We start from the raw sequence: 16,210 nt of genomic DNA, 5'->3' as shown, positions 1-16,210 counted from the left end.
CTTGATCCAAGCTACTTTTTTTTCAGTGTATGTTAACGATCACCATAAACCTCGCTTCATCCCAGTGTAAACCCCATTGAAAGGACATTTTTAAGGAAAGACTATTAATTTTATCCTAGATCTGGATAAAAATCCTTGGCAGGGCAAAGATTATTCCAGCTGCTCCGGTTTTGTGTAGGGTTGTCCAGTGGCAGGGTAATCTATGCCTCGTCTGGCCGTTGCACAATATCGCAACCCACAGCGGCGCTTAAAGCGTGAATGATTAGTACTATTTGTTTGGAGTTTGCAAATGAGGCCTCGCTGACAATGCGGAACACGGCGGCGCAGCCGCGGCTGTCCAGCGCCGTGTTGCGTACACGCACACGTGTTCAGCGGTGTCAACTTGGCCGAGAAATCATCAGATCTCCCATTTCGAGGAGAAACGTCCATTTCCCGCGGCCTACGGCAGCCAGGCGCGAGGCTATCTCAGAATCAATATTCAGTGATTTAGTTTCTCCCGATTTGATTCATGAGTGCATTCCTCCGTTGCCAACTTAGCCAGCGGGCCGATTATCGAAATTTATAGACAAAGCAATAGACAAAGAGACAGAGGAGCGATCTTGTTGATGGAGCGGGTGGTTGCGATGGGCAAAGGAGATGAAGCCCGATTCGGGTAACTTTTCTCTTTTTCGCTTTTCCGGAGTGCAAAATTCTGTATTCCGTGCACACAGCGAAAAAGGAAAAGTTATGTGAGACGGTCAACCCACGAGAGACCCAAGGGGTGGTCCTTCATTTGTCTTACTAGTCTAAGACAACCATCTGTGTTAAACCATGTACCCCCGAACTCAAGGCACCATCCTGAATAATTTATGTATATAAAAGAAAAACTATAAATTTTATACTTTTTAATGTCAAAATATAATATTAAGATTTGTGATACTTATCAAGAGCAACACTGAAAAAAAAAATATCACAATCTCAACTATTCCTCCAGCTGATTTTGGCGCCAGCCACAAGAGTAGTGGCACTAGCTATAGACGTTAAAAAGCACCAGCAAGCGGTATAGTTAATCCAACCACACTTCTGCTGCCTATGAGGACGTACCAGCTAGAGTTATGGTTCATCCAACCACACTTTCAGCTGACTTAAGCATACGTTTGGTTTGTGCAACTATTCTAATATCTGGCGCCTAAATTCGCTAGGAGTATAGTTGGGATTGTGATACTTTTTTCTGTGTAAGGGACAATATAAAAACAATGTAAGGACTATATTTCGCAACTGACGATTTCTTAGGTCGAAGACAAAACTTCGCCATTTTTATTTACTTTTAAGGTTAGCTCTGCAATTTCATACACCTTACAGCGTCATCACAGCGGTTCCATGCGGAATTGAAACAAACTTAAAACACCAGCTTGACTATTTTAGACTGTAAAATGCGATAAAGTCCCGAAATCATTTCCGTCATAATAGTCAGTTAGCCGGTATTGCTCCCTGGTTATCTATTTACATATGCTACATGAAATATAGAATCAATTCGTTCATTTTCTAATAAGTGACTTTGTCCTTTCTTTGTTTCAGAAACAAGAGGGCTACCCTAACTCAGTGGGAACAGAGTACGGTGCACCATCAGCCCCTTCGGCACCAGGAGACTCCTACGGCGCGCCACCTTCCAGCTCGTACGGCGCCCCCAGCGGATCGAGTAGCTACTAAAAACTCCCAACAGAGGGAATTAAAGTCTAAGTCAACTCGTCCAAGTCCTATGTCTCGAAAGAAAAACAAAAACAAAGGCCATGATTTTAGGCACGTTGCCATTTTATTTCTAATTTTGTTCGCCTCACGCCGATGTCCTCTCAAGACACACTGTTCAAGTTTCGTTCCTCATGGGGACTTAGATGTAAAAGCTTTTCGTATACAGGGTGATCCAAAAGTCCAACGCCACCGATATGAGGAATCTACCCCGTGACTTCAATGAAATGAGACAGAGACTAGACATGTTGGATGGTCCCGAATCAAAAAAAGCGAATGTTGGAACCCCCAAAATTGTTTAAGATCACACTGAAATAGAATAAAAACCTTAGGTGTTATAGGGGTGGGGCGAGACTTTTGGATCACCCTGTATAATGGATACCTGGAGAAAAGTGCGTATAATTTAAGGGAGTATTTAATATTCCTTGTATTCTACTTGATTCACCGTACCGGCGACCTTGGGCTTTTGCATGTTTTAGACTCAGTGATCAAAATTGTCCTCGCGTCCAAATATCGTGCATGTCATGAACATGGCGAGGTGTCATATTCGAGATTCGCATCATTGGACAGTATGATAGCCCGGTATTTCGCCCGTACCATGAGACGAAATTTGAACGGATGTATAGAGACAGCACGGACAGAAATCTAAGGACGAGACGTTTGAGGCAACGTCCCTAAGACGTCTTCAAGAAACCTTAGTTTATAGTTTATCAAGATCATCCATCTACTGAGGGTGCATACCAAAGAGAAACTAACATCAAACGTTCCTTAATTTAGTAAATTTTGTAAGATCCTTTTTGAAAGATACAGGCGAATTTTTGGGTCGGATTGGGCCTACAGATAATGCTCTTTGACCAAGACCTTACTGTCTAGTAATTAGACGTCAAAAAAGTTCTTGAGCGATTCGTGCGAGAAAAAAAAATTAGTAAACTCACTAATTTCACCGGTGTATATTAATCGCGGAGGATTTCAGTAATGTTACCAACTTAGCAAGCGGTAATTTTACCGTGTTTGTTGAATAGAAAAAATATTTAAAATTACCAAAAACACGATGATTTGATTAGGAATTCTCGTCGACCAATTACTGTGGCGAGAGTTGGTGACTTCTCTGACTTCTTCCGGTTTTCAAGTATCTCCATTCAATTTTCTGTTCCTTTCTCTTCCATTCCGGTCCTTGAACCATCACTGCCCCGCCTATCTTTATGGACGTCAAAGATGTTACTCAGAGAGAACCTCGGTAGATGTGAAAACGTTCCTAATTTTCAGAAGATGTATCCTTGCCGTGCTGTCCCGTAGAGAAATGAGTCGAGCAGTGAGAACTTTAAGAAATTCAGCCATAAAATCATGACCACTTATGGTGCAGCGAAAACGTCGGATAAACTGTTCCTGCCTTTCTCAATCTCGAACTTAGTAGCGAGCCAGTGGCGTGGCGTGAATTGAGATGTATCGATTGTTATATCATTTAAACCTATGGTAAAGAATCGGTTTTTAAGGTGTTCGCTGCGAACACACTGTTTATCGATCCTTTTATAGGTTTAAATGGCATAACAATCGATGTATCGCAATTCACGCCACGCCACTGTAACGCGAGCGTGACCTCGCACTGAGATAGAAAACCAGTAAATTTGGTCATTTTACCGGTCTTTTTACGGTGATCGGTAGCCACTTTGAACCTCCTTAATATTTACCGGTTTTTTATCTCAAGGCGTCCCGACACAAAAGCTGTAATAGATTACTTCCTCCGATAAAGGAATGAGGATTTTCTCGATCCTACAAATGTAAAGTCCAACTAATTTCTCTCTCATGATAAGTTCATGATGTGTCTAGGTCCGTCTTTGAAGATTTTTATTTACTTCTAGAAATTTTATATATTTTCCTATAAATCCCCGTGAAAGCATAGTTACCGTTTTCTTACTGTACCGTGCCCATTCCCAAGAAACGTTAAAAACAGAACAAAAATCAGCTCTTCCTTTTGAGTTGCGTTTACTCACAACAAGAAACACTGTTCCTTAGCTGGTATATTTACGAGAGCTCAACGAATTTCAGACTGATCGAAGTTCATTGTTGGCTTTCAGTCTTGCACGACTGCGAGTGGAGCCAGGTCTGAATAATACGGGTATGAAAGCGTGTACTGTGAGAGCGCTGGACTATACTTAACTTTGGAAAGTTACTTCTTTCGAATTGGTATCGGGAAAGTAATTGACCCAATAATAATGAATACCTACCTATTGATAGTGAAGATTGAAAATTAAACGTATTATGAACGGTGAAACGCACAATGCAAACTGTAAATTATACAAAATTAAGTGTCCGAATTTTGATGCACTATCATGTAACAAATTGTAAATAACAATAAAAACGTTTAATTTTTTTTTAAATGTTGTTTTTTGTTGTTGTTGTTTTATTCCATGAGAACTTCTTCTAGGTTTTTGTGAATAAAGGTTTCTATCGCCTTCGAGCGGTCAAAAGACCTCTGACAGGAAATTTGGAAAAATACGAAAGGAAAATATAAACGATGGACTTACCCACATTCGTTATAATTTTTGAAAAATAGTAGAAATAACCATATCTTTAATGCAGTATAGTTGCATTACAACTAATTGGGCATATTTATGCTAAAAGGAACTAGAGACGTGTGGGGAAAAATGGGGTGTGCTGGTGAAAGCTGGATAAAAAGCAATGTAAAAGTGGCGTGATTGCTTTTGGGAAACGGGAAACGTGGGATTTGACACAAAATCAAAAGAAAGGCTTGAGCACAAAAGTGCTGACTTATGAGCCGAGGGCATCTGGTAAGAGCAATGTGGAAAGGGCTCATGAGTTACAGTGGATCACTCGCGATCTCCTCGTCGTCCCCGGACACGGTTACTCCGCTGACGTCACTGGCGCTTTATAATTCCCATTCATTCTTTCCCGAGAGCTAACGAGCACAACCCTTATTTTCCACCCGTCTCTGGTCCCTTTCAGCTTAAGCACGTCCAATTCTACTCTTATATTCGCGATTGCGCGAATTCCAGACTAAATTGTAATTTTTACCAAGTTTCTTGCAGTGCGGAAAAAATTGAGGATATAACTTGTGCCTCCTTTGCCTCTCTTCCCTTCCTTACTTTTGATCTTGCCCCAATATCGCTCAAAGGGGACATGTTCCGACCCCGTCCCAAAATTCCGCCTTGTTTCAGGGTTGATCCCTGCTCCATTTAGTTTCCAGCACAAGCGGCAATGTCTTAGCGATAAAAACGATAGTATAAAAAGAAAATGTAGAAATAGTAAAAAAAGGAGGGGGGAATCACCGTGTAATTAGGGGCATCAGGATTTGAGCAAATGATTGCAGAAACTGGTAGAGTACGTGTAAGGAGCACGGTGCTGTAGGTGGTAAATACAATTACAGGAATGTGTTTGGTGTATTTTTATGAGAAACATGTTTCTCAAAAACATGTTTTTCAGCGCAGGCAAAATTGAATAAAGCAGTTTCACTGCAGTCACTGGGATGTTTATCAAGGCTAGTTTGTACAGCCTTGCTTTTTTTCAAAGTTTTAGACTGCGCAACGGTCTCAGATTAATTTTCCGCTTAGTCAGAATTTCACCATCTTTACACATTTATTCGCGCACACTGAGGTAACTGAAAAGAACCGGATGGGTTTTGTAAAAGGAAGAGTTACAGCACCAGTGGTAACTCTCACGTGCATATACTGCACGTTGTTTTTGTGTTCTCGGAAACGAGTTGATTCGCATTACTCTTCAAATAGTCACATAATTATTTCAGTTGTTATGAACCAGCTCAAAAAATTAAAAAGTTTACCAAAAGCACCCTCCATTTCCGACAGATGACCATGTGAGGAAGTACCAATTTGTTTGTGCTATGACCGATCATTCCAACATGTTATCTTGATTTTTCATCAAGTCCTCCTCGTAAGTCACGGCATTGGTTGAGGAAGCCTTGACGTTTCAGGGAATACTATGAATACGACACTTAGGGTTATTTTATCCCTTTAAGAACTAGTACAAAAAATGTTAATTGCGGAACAAATTACAAAATTAAAACAATAATATGATATGAGGGGCTTATGACCTTGGCGCAGCAAGGCAAAGTGTGTCTTAACATGGAAGCGCCTTCAACTTTCAGGATACTTCACACACATCCGGGGAGTTCAAATAGTTGTATGACCTAAGTCGCGTATATTATATGGATAGGTTTCTGGTAGGCACAACACTGTCATCATGTTTTATTCCAATTACTGGTTTTATATGTAAGTGATATGGAAACTAAAGCATTTTAGTGTATCGGTGGTGTAAGTAAAAAGAGCTTATCTCCATTGCAAAGTTTAAAAAGCTCCAACCATGTTTCACAATGCAGAGGGGCAGAGTGTGTCTTAACATGGAAGCGCCTTCAACTTTTAGGATACCACACGCACACCCGGGGAGTTAAAATAGTGGTATGACCTAAACCGCATGCATCATATGGATAGGAATCGGGAAATCTTCAAGGACCATGAACTATAACCTGTTATTTAAAACGTCTGTCTATTTTTTAGAATGGACGAGGGAAACATACAGGGTCTTTCGGGGAACACTGTTTGGATTAGATTTTATACAGAGAGAAAAAAAAACCCGCATTTATAAACAAGACGATTTCCCTTCCAGCGCGGATTCATCAAGACAAAGTTTCCTGTAATTTTAACGATCTAATTTTTCCGTAATGTGCTAAGAATAAATGAAAAAATGCACCATTTTTTATTCCATAACACACAACTGCAAAATGATCCTGCACACTAATGCAGGAGTATGCACTTAAGTCAAGAGGAGCTATTTTTTGGCCGTCCTAAAATTTTCAGGGGAGCGGGACGGTTCCCAACTTTTTTTTCCAAATGGAAAGACCTCCCTTATGATACCTCGTTGAGCATAGGAAGAGAAAACAGCGCAAACCCGAGGTCATTATCTCAAACTGTTCCATAGTGGCGGCCGGTTAAACCGAAATTCCAATTTTTGGAAAAGGTTCAAAATATCCAAAAATTGGAATTTCGGTTCTTTGGCGAAGGATTTGCCTAAAAGTATCCACCCGGGGAACATTAGATTTTTAAAATTATCCAAAATTTTCAGAATGGCGGCAGGTTAAAGTTCAAAACGATCGTAATTTGTTTAAAATTTTTCTAAAAATTCGTTATTATCACGTCAAAATAACTCCAGATTTCAAGTTTCTGGCAACTTCGTCGACCAAAAACCGAGGTGCCATTGGCCGGTCATATTGAATATATTAACCGGCCCCAATTTAAAACAGGCTGAGGTATGAGGTACTGACCTCGGGTTTGCGCGAAAATTATGTCCTCTTTTCTTATGATTTTTCAATCGTGGTATCACAAAGGGAGTCTTCTCGTTTAAAAAAAAGTGGAGGTCCATTGCCCCCCCCCCCCCCCCCCCCCGGGGGCCCGTTTGAAAATGTAGGGGGTCACACAGAAGCTCCTGTTGACCTTGAAATACACTCTTAGTTTCAAATTATTACCTCAATCAGGTAAAAAGATAGAGGAGATGGAAGGGGCTTTTGAATCACCATGAATATGAGTGTGAAGCATCAAGCGCTCGCACGAAGACACGCGCGTCATTTTGAACTTTCGCGCGCACCTTTTGAATTTCCCGCGGTGGCAACGGCGGGAGTGGATTTGATTGGCTACCTCGGATTTGACAGCTCATCTACGGCAACGCTCAGCGTTCCACGCAGCGAGTTCAATCGATAATCAATATTTACTGTTTCACCGATCACCGTGTAATTTGTTATCAATCAATGCCCACATCAATTTCCTTTATTCTTTTACTATTATCTGTTAGCTCTCTCGTGTGAAAAGTATTTAAACTTTCAATCCGTTGTATAATCCAGTCGAAATGGCCACAGCAGTTTCCAGAGCTCCGCCAAAGAAATACAAATGGGCTCTAGATTTCGCTCCCAGGTGAGTAACTATCCTACATTCTCATCTCCTTTTGATACCTCATGTCGTTAATAGATAGGATTTAATTATTCCTTAAATGTAATATTTTCGTTCCCCTTAAAATTTTTGACAACGCATTTGTGGCTGTAGGTATTGTTTCCTCACTATCCAATCAGCATTGCGATGGCAATGTGTCAATTAATTGAATTTACGCATCGTTAAGTTTCTTGCAACTACTGTTGTTGCTGGAACTCCGTTTCTTCATGTAGACGGAGCAGTTCCAAAGGCTGACTACAAAGTAAAGGCAATGTTGCGTCTGTCATGAGATTGGAATTTTTTTACTAGTTCTCAAGTAGCTCGTAGGGCTAACGCCACATCTAATACTCAATACTTTATACCTAATTCTCCAGCCCCAGGTGACCATTGCCTCAGTTCATCAAACTCAGGTCACCTAGCCGTGAATCGGGGACATCTTGATCCCAGAGCCAGTGCTACAACCACCATACTGCAGGCGACTGACAACCACAAGCATGTTAACCTTACTTTTTTGGTGTCAGCTAAGTAAAAGCGAAGGATCTAAGATTTGTCTGAACTTATCTGGTGACCTACCTCACTCCCAGAAATTGAGGCGTTGGGTGCAGGAAGATCATTTCTTAGTTGCGGTGTTCCGGAATCTCCGATGCTAATTTTTATTTTAGAGAGGATACCATTGGGTAAATTCTCAGAAATTTCACGTTTTTAGCACTGTAGAATCATGAGAAATATGCAGTAAAAGTTACATTGAATTACGCACATTTGGTTCGCACACGATCCATGGTTTTGTGGTTTGGTAGGTTTTTGTGGTTCCACCGTCCATTACTCAATATTTCTTATTTGTTTCCTGTTCACCTCTGACAAATGGGTTGTTTGCTTTTTAAAGGAGGAGAAGTTCCACGACACCTGTAGTTGAGCTTCCCTCGCCTCCTGGATACAACCCATCTGTTGAGCAAACATCTTCTGAGACAGCCCAGTCAGGAGATTCTACACATCTGATAATCAAAAAGTCCTGGGATCTTGCTTTGGCTCCACTGAAACAGGTAAAACTTTAAAACTAGGTACATGTACTCCTCAGTTTTTCACTTCTGTTGTGTCATTAGTGGACTGTTCCTGTCGTATTTAAGGAACGATTATGATTAAGATTCCAAAATGCTCCAAGAAGCAGATGTGCCGTACTGCCGTAACCTCTCAAGATTTTTACATTCCTCTGAAAAATCAGGAGTTGAAGGTCAGAATAACTTTCAAAATCTTAATGTACTTAATTTTAATGGTGAAACACTACTCAATTTCAATTCAAGGTGCGCAGCTTCCGGAGGATCTCTACCATGACAGATTCCTGTGGAGAATAGGTGTCGCAGAGCGCCCAAGCGCGCCGTAAAAGTGGCTATTACTTACATACATAGGTGCGTCCGCACCAGAGGAAAATTTATTTTTAACACCTAAAAAGTTAGGTCAAAACAATAGGTTTGATTGAAGTTTTTAGTCAAACATGGTTACATGCGAAAGGAAAATCTTCAAGCTGAAGGTATTCAAATGCAAAATATTAGTTTAGATTAGTCGTATTGAAAAGGTGAATTTTTTATGTTGATACTTTGGTGATGACATAGGATTTTCCAAAGAAGAGTTTATTGAAAGGTAGCTTAATTTATCCTAAAGCCATCGTTCCATCATTTGTCAAGAATTAAAGTCAAAATTAGTATATCAATGAGTATTTGTGTTCCATATCTTGATGTTAGGTCACTTTAAGTATAGACACAGAGTTGGTAATTGCGCCAACATGCATTCTACTTATGTCTGAAAGTGATATCTTATAGAGAAAAGAACCTCATCTGAGCACAACGTTCCTGCCAAAGAGTTATGGATTTCGATGCAACACACTTTTTGAGTTTTTGTTCTCTAAGGTCCCTCCTCTGATGGACAGTTACATTTATTCTATTTGAAAGTTCCATTTTATTTCCAAGAAGTTCACTAAAAATGTGCCTGTATTTTCAGGTTCCAATGAATCTATTCATTATGTACATGGCTGGTAACTCTATATCAATTTTTCCCATCATGATGATTGGTATGCTTGTAATTAGGCCAATCACAGCGTTATTTGCCATTCAAACAAGTAAGTAATCAAACCTTTGAATTTTTTCTGCTTACATTTTTTCCATGAAAAAAATTACCAATGAGTGCTCGTAGACAATGTATACTGAAACATATTTTGTTCTGACAGTTTTTAAGAGATTCAGTTTGCTCTGTTTTGGAGATCAGTCAGCTTCATTGGTACTTAACACAGCGACTGAAAGAGACCCCAATGACCTTAATTTCTCTGTAAGATGCTGTTCTTTATGAAATAAAAGTACTCCTAAAAATAAGGTAGCCTTGGTGGCATGGTGTCAAAGGCAGCTTGCTGCCAACTCAGAGATTCAGGATTTCATTCCGGGGGTGGACATATTTTTATGAACACTCAAAAATCTGTCATCTGGGCCAAAGATGACTATGCCTCTCCGATATCCTGTCAACCCTTAGAATTACTGGACAAAGGAGGAAGAATATGGTCATCCGGTAGTAATCTGTCAGTATGTTTGAACTGTATGGAGATTAGGGAAGGACAGCCTTACCTCTGCGCAAGAAAAACTCCTTTGTTATGTTTGAGGGACGACTATATGGAGTGCATGTTAACTTTGTGGAGAAATTTTGTATTTTATTTCCGGGTACTTCTCTAGGATGCGCCCATCTATTTGATGCAGCTCTTCTTGATATTATTCACGCATAGCTGTTTGCTCTAGCAGGAAAAAAAAATTAATTTTTTTAAAATGAAGACCTCAATCTGCGGTAATGAAGACACAAAATCAACATATCTTTGGCATATTACAAAAATCATTCACACCTCAGCTTATTTTGATCCAAATAAGCTGTATTAGATTTTGAAAACCAAAAATTTAGAATATCTCATACCCTGTGAGAATCAGCTGAGAAGGCTGGACGCGATTTCAGCATGTGTGCACGGAGTGTTTTCAAATTGTTTGTTTTTGTATTCTGGTTTTTGGAATGTACTACCTAGTGTTTTTACCAAGCTGTTTTAAATTGTGTTCCAATTAAGCCAATGAGTAGGACAATGAATCGATGTGAAAACTGGAAATTTTGCTCATGTTGTATTTATATTTTGTGGTTCAGGTAATGAAATGAAAAAAAAAATAAATAAATTCACAGGATGAAAAAGTCAAATTTTTGCTTTTAAAAAAACTAAAAACCAAATGAAAAAGAAAAAGTAAAAATGAATCAGAAATGCAGTTTTTCTCAAGAAAATCAAGGGAAAAGTGAAGCGATATTCAGGGTTTTCAGCAGAAGAGAAAGACCAGGGAATGAGAAAATTAAAGAAATATGTATGCCATGAATTGAACCCATTTATACTTAATACGTACTACTTCATACAGCATTTCCGGAATTTTCATATCTCCAACATCATCAAATCTAATAAACTTTGTTTTACAAGCCTTTTGTAAGAATAATAGAGGCACAGTAAAAGGTCGGAACTTTCTCATCCAAGCGCCTATATGTATTTAAAACACCATGGGCACAGTAAATGGTTAGGACTTTTTCAATCAAGAGCCTGCTTATAAGTATGCGCTAAATATTTTCAATACTATTTTCTATATTCCAGAAAAAAGTGATCTCCTCTGACAATGAAATAATAGGCACAGATGACAAAATTCAATCATGAAAAATGACAATTATTAAAACATACCATTCAAATCCGTTCCTAGAGGATGTTTACAGAGGTTGTATCTACTTAATCTGACTAATGTGTCTCCTTTTTTCACAGCGTTCAAAATTATCGAAGGAAGCCATGCTGTTGGTCAAAAATTTGTCTACTTTCTTGGAAATATTTTGAACATACTACTAGCGATGTATAAATTTCATTCTATGGGTCTACTACCGTCTCATTCATCTGACTGGCTTGCTTTTGTGGAACCGCAACAACGGCTTGAGTATTCTGGAGGAGGATTTTTACTTTCTTAAGCTTGTAAGTTCTAAATATTCAGGTTTAATGGATGGGGACCGTGTCTTCATTTTTCATTGATACAAGTTGCTTTGAGTCAAAAACGCGTAACCAACATTGCTGGCAAAGAAGGTTATATTCTCGATTTGTTCAGTAGAGGTTTCTTTTTTTTTTAAATAATACCGTAATTATATTAAATGCTATGAGCAAGGTACTGAGTTTCAAAAACGCCATCTTACCTTGCAAGAATGAGGTTTCCGTTGATTAATTATAGTATCTAGAGGTGATTGAAAAATATAAATGATTTTGTGGCTCCTAGCAACAGATGAGTTTCATAAATGTTTCAAAGAATTCACAGGAAAATGTTTGAGATAAAATCTTAAATTTTTCTTAAGTCGGAAATTTTTTCAATTGCTTCCTCCAAAAAGCTCAATGAAATTCTCAGGATTATGACTGAAAAAAACTAAGCATAAAATATGTTTTAGATTCTACGAATTGCTTTTACAGCAATACCAGGAAATGTAAATTATGGAAACATTAAAAATAAAAGACTAGAAATTTTAATTGGTCAAAAAATACCAATAATTTAGTCAAATGCAGGTACAATAAGCCAACACATTGGAAGTATACATTATCCCTTGAGACTTTGATAGAGTATATGTATTTCTACTTCATTATTTTCAGAAGTTCTGTAAGCATTGAAATCGCCTAAAATTTTCAAGTTTTTTAAAAAATTTAATAATTCTCTAGCAGGGTCACTCAATTGAAAAGAAAGGTCAAACCAATAAGAGTATGAATAAATTACTGTCTTGTTTCATTTATTTGAAAGTGAAATGCATTTTAAAAGAGTTGAAACACTAGTTAGTGTGCGTGGCTACATTTCGTGTGTAGGTCGTTTTGTTTCAAATTTAAAGGAACAAATATCAACACAGTCCCCACCGCCTTTTAGCATAGGAGGAAATCCTCAAAATCAGAGGAAGCCTTTTATATTCCCTGGTTTCAGAGTACCCAGTCAGTGTTCTATCCTTACTGATGAAAAATTGTAATTTGCAATGTAACTCAATGTGAGTTGTTCAGTCATGGTAAATCCGATTTTCATAGTGTCCGACTTTTTATCGGGTGACACTTTTTTGTTTGTTCTTTGTAGGTGAGTACCATTTTGCCTTTAGTTTTTGTACATTAATTGTAAATAATTGTTTTTTTCCAACCTCTTTTTTCATTTGCTACACTGCAAAAACACAGAGATAGATTTTGCTTCAATCACAGGTAAGTATTCTCATAATGAGAGGAACTGTAGAGTTATTCAATAACCATGTGCGAATACTAATACCTTTGAACTTCAAAATTCTATGTTCCATTTTTGAATAGATTGTACGCTGCTTAGAAAGAGCCACGAATTCTAGGGTTTTTGTATCTCTCATTCCTTAAGGAATCAAACAGATTTTTTGTTTAAAACTTCAAGAAGGAAATCTGCGCAGATTGAAAAAGGCTGTATTTCAGCTTCCAGAAAGCCCAATTTTTAGGAGCCAAATTATTCTTGCATGTTCTATGCTGCAGTTTTTCGGGTTTCTGTCCTATTCTCAAATCATTTCATTCTCGGGCTGTGCTGCTGCACAGCAGATTGTGGATTGAGAATACTAGCAACAAGTTCCCCCCAATTTTTAGAGGACACAGCTTGATTTTTAGGCGCATGGCGCCCAGGGAATGCGAACCACCAGCGGAGGAAATTGAGAAACCTGGTTTTGTTCTATAAGTTTGGAGCCAATACTTTTGACTGAAGAATTGATTTGTTTCAATTTTTTCCAGGGATTGAATTCCTTATTGAAAAAATAAAATCTCAGAAAATGAATTGAAACTATATTTAGTAAATTCACACAAGTTTCGATTCAGCACATTGTCATTGGTCATGCAATCGTCTGGAGACCATTTAATACTACTTTCAATTAGAATATAATCACATTTTGATACAATTTCCGCCAACCATGAGCTCCTCAAGTCACAAACTTTTCTATAAAAGGGTCAAGATAAATCTGTGTGAGAGAAAATATGTCTCTCACAACAGACAGCATAGTCTTCATGTTTCACTTTTTCTCTGCTTTTTCCTTTAGAAAATATTTAAGCAAAATTTTCTTTCCTTTGAAAGCCGGTTTTTTTGCAGTTTTATACTTTTACACTTATAATTTTACTATGAAATATTTCAAGTTTTAAACTTCTGGTCAAGTGTTAATTATATAGTTTACTTGGTTTCCTCTTTTTGCCAGAAATTTTCTGTATCTTTCCTTTATTTGCAGAGTGAAAATCAATTTTGGAAAGTTTCATACATTGTTGAATACATTTTTTAAAAAAATATTTGACAATATTTTTTTCAACTCTCCTCATCCTGCAGTGGTACGGCTTAAACCGTGAGTTTTAATGTTCCACTAGGAGGAAACAAACTTTTTCGTAGAAATTCGTGAGTTATCACAAGTTTCTGCGAGCAAGGTTGATCAAGCGTGTTACATTTTACCATACAATTGCGATGATGGCTGAGCACTTTTCTAATACATACGTATTAGAACTCACTGCTTGTTTTCATCTCTTCTTTCTCTCATACATTCAAGCTCTCAGAGTTTTTGGCATTTGATGGCATTATTTTAATGTTAAAGCAAAATCAGAGTAGTTTCTGAAAAGGAGAGAGCAATCTGACACTATTCAACAAGCTCTCCTTTAGTTTGCCGTTCTGATTTTTTATCAAGTGTGTTGGTCTGTAAGATCGGGACTGAGTAGTTCCATACTGAACTTTTACCATCAGGGACCGCCTAGTTGCAAGAGTTGTTTACGGAATATCAATTCATTTCTATCAATTTCTTTGTCCCTTTATTTTGTTTTTCTACTTTTTTCCAGTAAGAGTGTGTATTCTTGAATTGACACAGGAAACTACTATTAACATTTATTGAAAATAATATTAGCATTCAGATTGTTCACAGTAATTCAAGAAATATTTTTATTGGGACGCATCAAATCACTTTGTAAATTTCGTTCATTTAGTCTCATTGACAATCAGTAATTGAATGTAAGCAAGGCTCTATGCAACCTAATATAAGGCTCTTTGCTTTTGACATTTTGTTTGTCAACTTCTAAACATCATCTACATGTTTCACATGAAACCAAATCGTAATTATTACTGTTAGATGAAAAATTATCCCATTCATTTACACGATTCTGAGTATATAGGTATATACATTTAACAATTTCCGGTTTCAACCAAAATCGATTAATAAATCGAAAGCCGATTTTTGAATTTTCTTACTTCTTAAGTAACTATCTAAAAAGTCATCCGATAGTGATTCAAAACTCAAGACCTGTGAACAGTGAAAAGAGAGGGGCTCAAAATTTGGTGCTGGACTTAAGAATTATTTCACCTGGTGCGAGATGGAAGCTCGAGAGGAGATTTTAAAGTGCACCCTAAAGCCAAAAAGGAACCCTTGGGAGGACCTACTAAAATCTTTAAAAAATTAAAATGTCCTACATGGTATTTTAAAGGCACCTATTCAGCACTTACCTTCCGTCTTTTTGCTTACTTGCTAAGAATGAAACGGAAAATTGAAGATAATAAGAAAGTCTCTCCTTGTGATCAGCAATGATTCTTTCATCGTTTTACATTTTAATGGTCGCATTTGGTCAATTTTTTACCACTTTAAAGTCTCTAAAATAATATTCATTATGCCCATAACAGACGATTGAACCTACCAGTTCAGTAACTAAAAACAACCAATTCAGCTTCATGAATTCGTCATTTACGCAAGCAGATACTATTCAGACTGCAATTTTGTCAGATTGAATGATCAAATATTACATTTGAATTTAGAACAAAACTTCAAAAAGACGCATGATGCCAGAAATGCGGTAAAATGTAAGGCACGACATCAATGGCGATATCTAGCGATGGATTCAAAACTTTGTTTACTGGTCTAATCAAAGCTCATTTAGCGATATAATTGTGATTTCCTAGAATGAGCGACTATGTACGCTCCCAAGTATGTTTGTTGCCCGCAAACCCAGGTGGGCAATGTTTTTCAATAAGTTTATTTGCTTAGAAAAGTTTATGGAAAAAGATTAATCACTGGACTTAAGTCTCTTAGATCCAGAGTCCAGACTCTTAAGAAATTTGACAAGAAAAAATACTCCTGATTTAATCGGATCTTTGCTTGAATCGAGAACTAGGTCTCAAGATTCAAGCAAAACTCCTATTTAATCAAGAGTATTTTTTCTTGTATAATTTCTTAAGAGTCTGGACTCTGAAACCGAGAGACTTTTTTTCTCTGTGGTTTGTGTTTTTCGAATCGATAACTATTCGTGCTCTCCGGTTGTTTGTTGCCTATGCAGCAAGACTGAAGGCGAACTTCCAATGGACAATTCCTAACAAGAGCTTATCGAGATGCAATCCCTGGTATGTATCCGGCCCATGAACCTTAAGTGGACAATATCTGCGAAAAGGATTATTACACATCGTTCATGGGGTCAGTCAAAGCATGGAGTACCAATGGAATGACAATTTTTTCAAATA

The 16,210-nt window shown here is 37.9% G+C and overlaps 2 protein-coding genes across 3 annotated transcripts in view; both read left to right on the top strand.

The window, feature by feature from the left end:
• Window positions 1-4,103, top strand: part of LOC109043806 (uncharacterized) — a 53,563-nt gene extending 49,460 nt beyond the window's left edge. For both annotated transcript variants that reach the window (XM_019061122.2, XM_019061123.2), the window contains one exon: window positions 1,558-4,103. In XM_019061122.2, coding sequence (XP_018916667.2) covers window positions 1,558-1,689 — 132 coding nt within the window. In that variant the 3' untranslated portion in view covers window positions 1,690-4,103. The remainder of the gene's footprint in view (window positions 1-1,557) is intronic.
• A 3,351-nt stretch (window positions 4,104-7,454) lies between these two features.
• On the top strand, window positions 7,455-13,873 carry EMC4 (ER membrane protein complex subunit 4). Its single transcript, XM_019061121.2, has 4 exons — window positions 7,455-7,661; window positions 8,560-8,716; window positions 9,669-9,786; window positions 11,488-13,873. Exons 1-4 carry the CDS (start codon window positions 7,597-7,599, stop codon window positions 11,682-11,684), a joined length of 537 nt encoding a protein of 178 aa, XP_018916666.1. The 5' UTR covers window positions 7,455-7,596; the 3' UTR covers window positions 11,685-13,873.
• Window positions 13,874-16,210: the final 2,337 nt, after the last annotated feature.

This window comes from Bemisia tabaci, chromosome 4, assembly GCF_918797505.1.
Source record: "Bemisia tabaci chromosome 4, PGI_BMITA_v3".
Taxonomy (NCBI): domain Eukaryota; kingdom Metazoa; phylum Arthropoda; class Insecta; order Hemiptera; family Aleyrodidae; genus Bemisia; species Bemisia tabaci.
This window is presented reverse-complemented; position numbering and strand designations above follow the sequence as displayed.

What these genes read in the sequence shown, in the direction of transcription:
- EMC4 (XM_019061121.2), top strand. Translation starts at nt 7,597, where the DNA reads ATGGCCACAGCAGTTTCCAGAGCTCCGCCAAAGAAATACAAATGGGCT. An exon ending in GCTCTAGATTTCGCTCCCAG is followed by an intron (nt 7,662 to 8,559) that starts GTGAGTAACTAT and finishes TGCTTTTTAAAG; the next exon opens with GAGGAGAAGTTCCACGACAC. An exon ending in CTTTGGCTCCACTGAAACAG is followed by an intron (nt 8,717 to 9,668) that starts GTAAAACTTTAA and finishes CTGTATTTTCAG; the next exon opens with GTTCCAATGAATCTATTCAT.